The sequence below is a fragment of the Hippocampus comes genome, unplaced genomic scaffold (genome assembly GCF_001891065.2).
Source record: "Hippocampus comes isolate QL1 unplaced genomic scaffold, H_comes_QL1_v1.1 scaffold378, whole genome shotgun sequence".
In the NCBI taxonomy this organism is placed as follows: Eukaryota; Metazoa; Chordata; class Actinopteri; order Syngnathiformes; family Syngnathidae; genus Hippocampus; species Hippocampus comes.
In genome coordinates, this window is record NW_017806061.1 from 234,834 (window position 1) to 243,226 (window position 8,393).

The 8,393-nt window shown below is 55.3% G+C and overlaps 2 protein-coding genes across 2 annotated transcripts in view; both read left to right on the plus strand.

The window, feature by feature from the left end:
- The first annotated feature begins 2,074 nt into the window (after positions 1-2,074).
- LOC109529808 (chymotrypsin B-like) lies at positions 2,075-4,935 on the plus strand. Its single transcript, XM_019893269.1, has 6 exons — positions 2,075-2,179; positions 2,265-2,368; positions 2,928-3,007; positions 3,095-3,357; positions 4,235-4,368; positions 4,714-4,935. The coding sequence occupies exons 1-6, from the start codon at positions 2,128-2,130 to the stop codon at positions 4,873-4,875; spliced, it is 795 nt and encodes a 264-aa protein (XP_019748828.1). The 5' UTR covers positions 2,075-2,127; the 3' UTR covers positions 4,876-4,935.
- Positions 4,936-7,844: 2,909 nt separating this feature from the next.
- Positions 7,845-8,393, plus strand: part of LOC109529759 (chymotrypsin A-like) — a 10,520-nt gene continuing 9,971 nt past the window's right edge. Inside the window, exons 1-3 of the mRNA XM_019893190.1 lie at positions 7,845-7,914; positions 8,037-8,140; positions 8,233-8,312. Coding sequence (XP_019748749.1) covers positions 7,863-7,914; positions 8,037-8,140; positions 8,233-8,312 — 236 coding nt within the window. The 5' untranslated portion in view covers positions 7,845-7,862. The remainder of the gene's footprint in view (positions 7,915-8,036; positions 8,141-8,232; positions 8,313-8,393) is intronic.

The window sequence follows — 8,393 nt, forward strand, 5'->3', positions numbered from 1 at the left end:
CGCGCCCCGACCGACTGGCCTCGGTAATCCCGATTAGTCGTCTTTAATGCACGACGGAGATTTCATAAACGCTGATGGCAGGAAAATCCACTTTGGCAGCACAAAAGGACGACGTGGGCAGCGAATCATTGCCCGCAACTTGCCCGTCAGGGCGGGCGCTTCCGTTTCCAGCGTTTGGCTTCATCGACCTCGACCGTGTGTTGCCCTTTGAGGCGACGGTGCGGGCGATTCTCGATCAATAGGCGCTTCGGTCTTGGAATGCAAAGTCGATTGCGCCAGGCCTACCGAGTGTCTGTGACAAGAAAAATCTCAAGCGACAAATTGCACCTCCAACAAGGGTCTCCTCGATTTCATCTCTACGAGCGAGTCGATGGCGCCCGGGGACCCCGTTTCCTCGCCGAGCGCCGCCCAACCGGCCGCGGCCGGGTTTTCCTTTCTTTTGGTCAGACACGCGTGCTTCGAAACGGTCGGCGCTGTTGTGGGTGCGAACACAGCCGCCTTTGCCCGACGTGGAAAAAAAACAGAGCCGGCGGCTGGCGTCGCCGCAAGAGATCGACGGCGCGCGAGGCGCGTTCGGAAGGAATCGCAAGAAGCTCGTCGCTTGCGGACGGCGTGTGTCACGTTGGCGAGGTTGTGGTGGACCCCAAAAAGCAAGCGGGAGGGAGGAGCCGGGTGGACTTGAAGAAGTGTATTGATCAAAAACAGAAAACTAAACCCGAAACAAAGTCCGAACAACAAAACGAATCCAAAGTATCAAACAAAACCATGACTGGAGATAAAACATAACAATGAAAAACCGAAACATGACTGATTTGGGCGTTCTTTTCAAGCAATAATGACAGAACGACCGACAGGCGTGCAGCTGCAGGGAGAGCCTAACAGTGCCACCTGGTGGTCCCAAACAGAATCATGACAGCGTGAAGTCGGCCGCCGTCAAGTGGGCGCTTGGCGGCGGCCTTCCGCAGCCGTCCTCGCTTTCCGCGTGCGAGACCGCATCCCCGATGTGGGGGTGCTTTGAAAACGACACAACGGTTGCCCGATTGCTCCAAGGCAACGCGGGCGCTTCCGCGCATGCCGACGTCCTCTTTATCAGCGGAAGGTGATGACACCCACCGCACACGTGCCCTCAAAGTCACCACACGAGACGCTTTGCGAGGTGCGTCCGGGCCGGGGGAACCGAAACACGCTCAGTCTGCGCGTGTTTGCATTTGCTCGTGTGCGTCGGCGTTATTTTCAAGGCCGTCCCGCAGCCGCGTTGAATACGAGCGCACTCGGAAAAGCGAGGTTTTGGCAGGATCTCTTTGGCGCGTCTTTCGAGGTGCGCATCCCCGGAGATTTTTCCATCGTTGAGCAAGTCCTTCAAAAATAACCCGGCTCGCATGTTTTGCGTCTAATCGGCGTGTGAAAGCCAACACGCTGAGGATGGGGAAAGTTAAAGATTAACCAGTCCCGATTTCCAGACAGACGTGTCCCAAATGTGTCGCCATATTTTCCGCCCGTCGGCTGTTTTTGCAATGCCGTCGTATTCGATGCGTTGCTCGAGGAATGCATCGCGAGAGGACGTTTTCTCGAAGAATGACTTTCAAAACATGGTCGTCGTCATCCACACTTTGGAGATTTTTGGGGCTCATGGAAAAGTGATTGTCAGATCGAGCTCCCTTCTTGGACACCGCTCACTGCGACGTCACCTCCTTTTCATGGAAATGGAACGCAGTGAAAAGTCTCTCCTAGAAAGGGCACTTGGGGACAATCTCTCTCTCTCTCACCCCCCCCACACATATTAAGAGAGAGAGCGACATATCCATCCATGCATAGTCATCGTATCCCATGTTACAGCTGAAGCCGTCGTGAAAGCGCTCTAAAAAGAAACATGTCCTGCATTGTATTGTACAAGATGAAATGAGGTTGTATGAATAAGAAAAATAGTTGGTGCCAAATGTGACGGCGGAGTTGAGTTTGAGTGGGTGAAAGCGCCGTCCACTCGGCGCGTGGGAGCGGGCCTGTTGATAAGCAGCTGCGGTCTGAGAGAGGCCGCTCTGCGATTGGTCGCCGCCAGTCCGGTCGCTGGATAAAAGCACGCAGCGGAGACCCGGCGACATCATCGTCGTCGTCGTCGTCGTCGTCGTTATGGCCGTCCTCTGGATCATCTCCTGCTTCGCCCTCGTCAGCGCCGCCTACGGTCAGAAAAGGGAAGGGCGCCAAGTGTGGGTGACATCACCGTCGAACGACGTCACGTCATGGTTGTCTTCTTGGGCTTGTGTCAGGTTGCGGAACGCCCGCCATCCCCCCCGAGGTGACCGGCTACGCTCGCATCGTCAACGGCGAGGAGGCCGTCCCGCACTCGTGGCCCTGGCAGGTTTCCCTGCAGGTCAGATGGGTCCAACGCACTCTGGCCGGCGCTGGTGACGTTCCCGGTCCAGGTCCTGGCGCTGAGCCGGGTCCGGGTCCGCTTTGGTTTCCAGTTCGGCATTCCTTTTTGGCTTCTTCTTCTTCCTGTGTCCATCTTTCGGCTCCTCTTTGGGTTCCCGGACCCTTCTTGTCTTCATCTAGCGGGTTCCTGTTCTTCTTCCTTCCTTTGACCCACTCTTTCGCTTGGTCTTTTTGGGTCGTTCACTCCTGTTCCCCTTTGGCTTCCCCTTCGCGCTGCCTCTCCATCTTCTCCTTCGTCCTTCCGTTCGTCTTGGTCATCCCGGTCCCGCCTCTTTCTGGGTTCCGGTTCCCGTCCCCCTTTGGGTCCTCGCTGAGCTCCCGCTCCTGTCCTCCTGCTGGTGTCCCTCTTCCTCATTCCGTATCGGTCCCGATCTTCCTGCGCCCCCCGTTGCTCTTGGCTACCGAGCCTCCGCGATTGCGTTCCTGTTCTCCTCCCGCCGTAGCGTCTCGGCTCGCGTTGCCTCTTCCAGTCGGTCACGCTGTGATTTCCCGGGCAGCAATCCAACGGCTTCCACTTCTGCGGCGGCTCCCTGATCAACGAGAACTGGGTGGTGACCGCCGCCCACTGCAATGTCAGGTAGCCGTCACGCACGCACGCACGGGTACGGGTACGGGTACGGAAGTTGCGGTCCTTTCGTCACGCCGTCCTCCCCCGCGCCCCCAGGACTTACCACCGCGTGGTGGCCGGCGAGCACGATAAGGGCTACGGCTCCAACGAGGCGGTGCAGGTCCTTCGCCCCGCCAAGGTGTTCACGCACCCCCGCTGGAACCCGCGCACCATCAACAACGACATCGCCCTGATCAAGCTGAGCTCGCCCGCCCGCCTGGGCACCAACGTGTCGCCCGTCTGCTTGGCCGAGGCCGCCGACGACTTCGCCCCGGGAAGGACCTGCGTCACCTCCGGATGGGGACTGACCAGATACAACGGTCCGCTCGCCGCCTTTCCTTCCTCTTGCTCTCAGTCGACGTCGGCCCATCGCAGCTCGCTGTTCGGCTTCCTCTCGTTACGCTTTGGCTTTTTCTGTTCCTCCTTCTGTCGTCGTCGGGATTACGCCAGAGTCATTTTTTGAAAACCCGTCGATCGCCTTGTTTCATCTGAAGGGGAAGTCAAGGGAAAGAAAATGGCGACTCCAAACGTGATATCGTCCGACATGTGCGGCCGAGCGGATCCACCTGCGGGGGCGGTCGTCGCGCCACTCGCTGACAACCCAAAATGAGATCCCGGTGCCGGGCGGGCTCCGCTTGCAAAAGTCTCGCGGCCAAACCCGGGAACGCGGGTGTGCCGTGATCGGTGGCCGGCCGCTCGAGCAAGCGAGGTCTTCCTTTTCGGCAAACACGACCGCAAACCCCCGAGGCGGATTTGGCCGCTTCGTTCCTGTTCCGTCAAGGCAAAATTCCTCGGAACGCCGCGCTCGGACCGCCTGCTTTCTCCGCAATGTCTACTTAAAATCATGTCCCGTTTGAAAAAAAAAAAAAAAAAAATTGAACTCGCGTCATCGACAATATCATCGATCGATGAAGCGATTCTTGGTTGCGGGGCAAACGATGAGCACGTGGCTTTTTTGATGTGGGTTCCGATACACGGTCGTCTTTGTTTTGCGGTTCTCCTACTCCCGTTCCTTTTGGCATTCGTCCCGCTTTGTTTTCTTGTCGCGGCCTTTCCTCCTCTTGCCGCTCATCGTGCCGCTTTTGTTACTTTCTGCTTTCGGCCGTCCCTCGGCTCGACGGAGGGACGGCCGTTGCACCGCCGTCGCTCCTTTGGGGAAAAGTCCGTCTAACGGCGCCGCCGCCGCCGCCTTTGCAGCTCCCAGCACTCCCAACAAGCTCCAGCAGGCGGCGCTTCCTCTGCTGTCCAACGAGCAGTGCAAGCGTCACTGGGGCAGCAACATCTCTGACGTGATGATCTGCGCCGGAGGCGACGGCGCCACCTCCTGCATGGTGAGCCCATGGCGCCCGACGGCCTTCGTCCTCTTCTCCTCGCATTTACATCGGACGTTTGCGCATCGCGAGAGGCCAATGTCGCCCGCTAACTTCGCGCGAACAAAGAAACGGGCCGCTCGAGGTGTGCCAATGGCAATGAGCGGAGTGCTTTTGAAACGGAAGCCACCTGAGCTCAGTGACGGTGCGGCCGTGGCTGCGATCGCTTGGTCGTCTCCGTATGTGCCCAAAAGTCGTATGGACTCGTGTCGCTTTAAAAAAATGAATCAAATCCCCAAAATCGAGCATCCAGATTTTGAAGAGCCCACTTCCTTCTTCACTTGCTTTCCCCTTTGCGCACTGTAGGGCGACTCCGGCGGTCCTCTTGTGTGCGAGAAAGACAACGCTTGGACCCTGGTGGGCATCGTGTCCTGGGGAAGCAGCCGCTGCTCCACGTCCACGCCGGCCGTCTACGCCCGCGTCACCGAGCTGCGCGCTTGGGTGGACCAGACCCTCGCCGCCAACTAATCGCCCGCACGCGTTTCCCGCAGAACCCCAATAAAAAAAAAAAAAATATGGCATCATCAACGACGACTTCTTGGCCTCGACTTGATTTCACATTCACGCTCGCGGGCAACACCGAACGGAAAAACGAGATTCCAGCAACCTTTCGATTTTTTGGTCGGGTGTCACGTTTTCATTTCTTTTCTGTACCCGTGACATGCAAATTGGACCACAGAAGTCGGGAGTTGACCATTGCCCATCACCGACTCCGCTCAGTTTCGAGCGGCTGTGTTGAGAAAAATGCACTCAGCTCAGCACATCCACGCAAAAAGTTTCTTTTCGGCTGCAGAGGCGATGAAACCACACGATGACAAAACGTGGCTGACTTTGGCCTCGAGGACAGAGAATGGCGAGCGAGCTCGAGAGTTGACAACTTCATGATGCATAAGCCCTCCATTGACCGCATTTGAATGGATTGACTTTTGACCGTTCTATTCCGTGACGAAAAAGAGCCCTTCGATGATTTGGTGGTGCGGAAAATGACAATTGAATCTCCTTTGGAGTTTTGAAATGGTGATGATTTTTGTGATCCTGAGACTCATCGATTGTTTTCGTGGGCTGACTGGAAGCATGTGACCACGAATTTGGAGGAGATCGTCGGACGGCCTTCGGAAACAACGATAACATCGACCCCGGTTGGTTTCGTCAAATCACTGAGCGGACGGACCGGATTTTTCTCCAGCTCGATCCGGAAAAGGAATCGCTTTTGGCCCCACGAAAGAAAGGTCCAACATCAGGGTGGTCTTAACTCGACCTCACGGAATGCCACGTAAAAGCAGTGACTAAAGCTGAAAAGCGTCGCCCGAATGAAGGACTTTCTGTCTCGACCAAACACAGAAATAAAGAATCAAAAACAAGCTTGTTCGTGCTTTTATTTTCAGTCGACTCCATGACTATAATTGTGCCTTTACAGGTCTTAATCGAATAAAAAAGACCACCACCAGTCAGCTGCGGCTGATCCAAAACGGTGCCGCCGGCGTCCTTCCAAAGACTGGCAAGCTGGACCGCATCACACCTGTCCTCAAATCGCGACACGGGCTTCCTGTGAGAAGTCCGAGGACCCTACGCAGCATTTGCGCTCACGCCGACGGAGAATTTAGAGCCTTCCATTCACCTGTCACGCATATTTTGGGAAGGTGCGAGGAAAGGGGCGTCGCTGGAGAAAACCCACGCAGGCAAACTCCGCACAGGAAGGCCGGAGCCCCAATCCCACCCTGCACCTCAGCATCGCGAGGCCGACGTACTATCTACAGTATCTACATCAGGGGTGTCAAACGTACGGCCCGCGGGCCGGAACCGACCCCCAAGGAGGTTCGATCCGGCCCGCGGGATCATTTAAAAGTGAAACAAAAAAATGCATTGAAGACACAGAAGGAATATTTTCTATAAAATGCAATTCGTGGATTATCCGCTAGGGGGGCACACTGTTTTGATCACAGGAGAAGACGACATTGTTTTGATCGGGGAAGAAAATAGCAGTCTCAGTCCGTCACCGAGATAGACCCAATGCAGCAAATGACATGAAAGCGCCAATCAATGCTTCTTGGGACCAAAACAAAGGAAAGAGATGACATTTTGGTGATTCATAGCTCAGTATGGGTTCATGTTAATGGTTTGGCCCACTTGACATCTACACAGTCCGTATGTGGCCCACAATGTGAAATGAGTTTGACACCCCTGATCTAGATCGGGTGTGTGTGTGTGTGTGTGTGTGTGTGTGTGTGTGTGTGTGTGTGTGTGTGTGCGTGTGTGTGTGTGTGTGTGTGTGTGTGTGTGTCTAGTCATAAAAGGCATTCACACGCAGGCACTGACAGAGTACATCATGGCTTGAATTTATTGGCGGCCTGGAACATAATTTGGCGATGTCTGGAGAATAATGTCGCAACAGCTTTTCTTTCCTGATTGACTGATTTTGTGTTTTTTGGGGTGTTGAACATTTGCGTTCGGATGTGACAAAATGTGAACCAAAACTCCCCCAAAAATATGGCAAGATTTTGAATAGCATGACTCCGCCGCTGCCGGGCCACTCCGATGGCAGCTCGACTGTATGTTCTAAACGTTGACGTGTCCTTGAAAATAATACGGCCGCGATTGCAGTTGCCGGGTGAAAAAAGGCAGACGTGTCGAACAGGTGCCCTTCAAACACACGTTGACATCGCCCTTGAATATCTCAGCAGATAGGTCCGTTTCCCATATGTTAGCCGATCGCGTCGATATTGACACGGCACACCATCTCCTTCTTGATTCCACTTCAAAATCATCAATGAGACCGACAAAACCCGCAAATGAACACGTTCGAAGAGAGCCGGGAAAGCGCCGATCACTGAGATGCCATTTGAAGTCCATCAATAAATGAGAACGTTCATTGCCATCAATGAAGAAAAGCTCAACAAAAAAATCCATCAAGCCATCAATGATGGTTTCGACAAATCCTGGACACATCAATGAAACTTCTGTGAACCTATTTCAACAGCAATACATTTTTACTGGATTGGAAAAGTCATATCTGAGTGACATTTGTTGAACGATCCAAGACGTCAGCAAAAAGTTTCACCGCTGCCCCCCTTTCAGGTATGACTTGATGTTTTCCCCCAGCTGCAGATTTCCCGGAATTGCATGTGTCCAAACTCTCACGTCCGCTGATAGCGTGTGCCTCCGTGGCCACGCCCCGCCCGAATACATTTTTACTGGATTGGAAAAGTCATATCTGAGTGACATTTGTTGAACGATCCAAGACGTCAGCAAAAAGTTTCACCGCTGCCCCCCTTTCAGGTATGACTTGATGTTTTCCCCCAGCTGCAGATTTCCCGGAATTGCATGTGTCCAAACTCTCACGTCCGCTGATAGCGTGTGCCTCCGTGGCCACGCCCCGCCCGCCCCTCTCGTCCAATCAGGCGCAGATGCGTCCGGATAAAAGGCCGGCGTTCGTCTGCAGAAGACATGATGTCGCCATGGCCTTCCTGTGGATCCTCTCGTGCCTCGCCTTCGTCGGCGCCGCCTACGGTGAGTGAGCCTTAGCACGAGCGCGCTAGCATTCAGCGATGCGCACAGCCCGATTGACGAGGTCTGTTTTCCGACGTTCCTCATGTCTCGCTGACGTCGGCGGGCGGCGACGATGTCATCAGGTTGCGGCTCTCCCGCCATCCCTCCCGTGATCACGGGATACTCTCGTATCGTCAACGGCGAGGAGGCGGTGCCTCACTCCTGGCCCTGGCAGGTGTCACTGCAGGTACGCGCGCGCCCGCACTCCCGCGCACAACCGCACCGGCACGCAGCGAGTGATGTGACGTGAGCGCGCCGGCGCCTGTTTTTGGGCATCAGGACTACACGGGTTTCCACTTCTGCGGCGGCTCCTTGGTCAACGAGAACTGGGTGGTGACGGCGGCGCACTGCAACGTCAGGTAGCGGCATCGCGGTGGCGTGACTGCTGGCGCGAATGACTCGCGTGATCAATTCGCGGACGCGTGCCCGACGGCGGTTGT

What these genes read in the sequence shown, in the direction of transcription:
- LOC109529808 (XM_019893269.1), top strand. Translation starts at nt 2,128, where the DNA reads ATGGCCGTCCTCTGGATCATCTCCTGCTTCGCCCTCGTCAGCGCCGCC. An exon ending in CCTCGTCAGCGCCGCCTACG is followed by an intron (nt 2,180 to 2,264) that starts GTCAGAAAAGGG and finishes GGCTTGTGTCAG; the next exon opens with GTTGCGGAACGCCCGCCATC. An exon ending in GGGACTGACCAGATACAACG is followed by an intron (nt 3,358 to 4,234) that starts GTCCGCTCGCCG and finishes CCGCCTTTGCAG; the next exon opens with CTCCCAGCACTCCCAACAAG.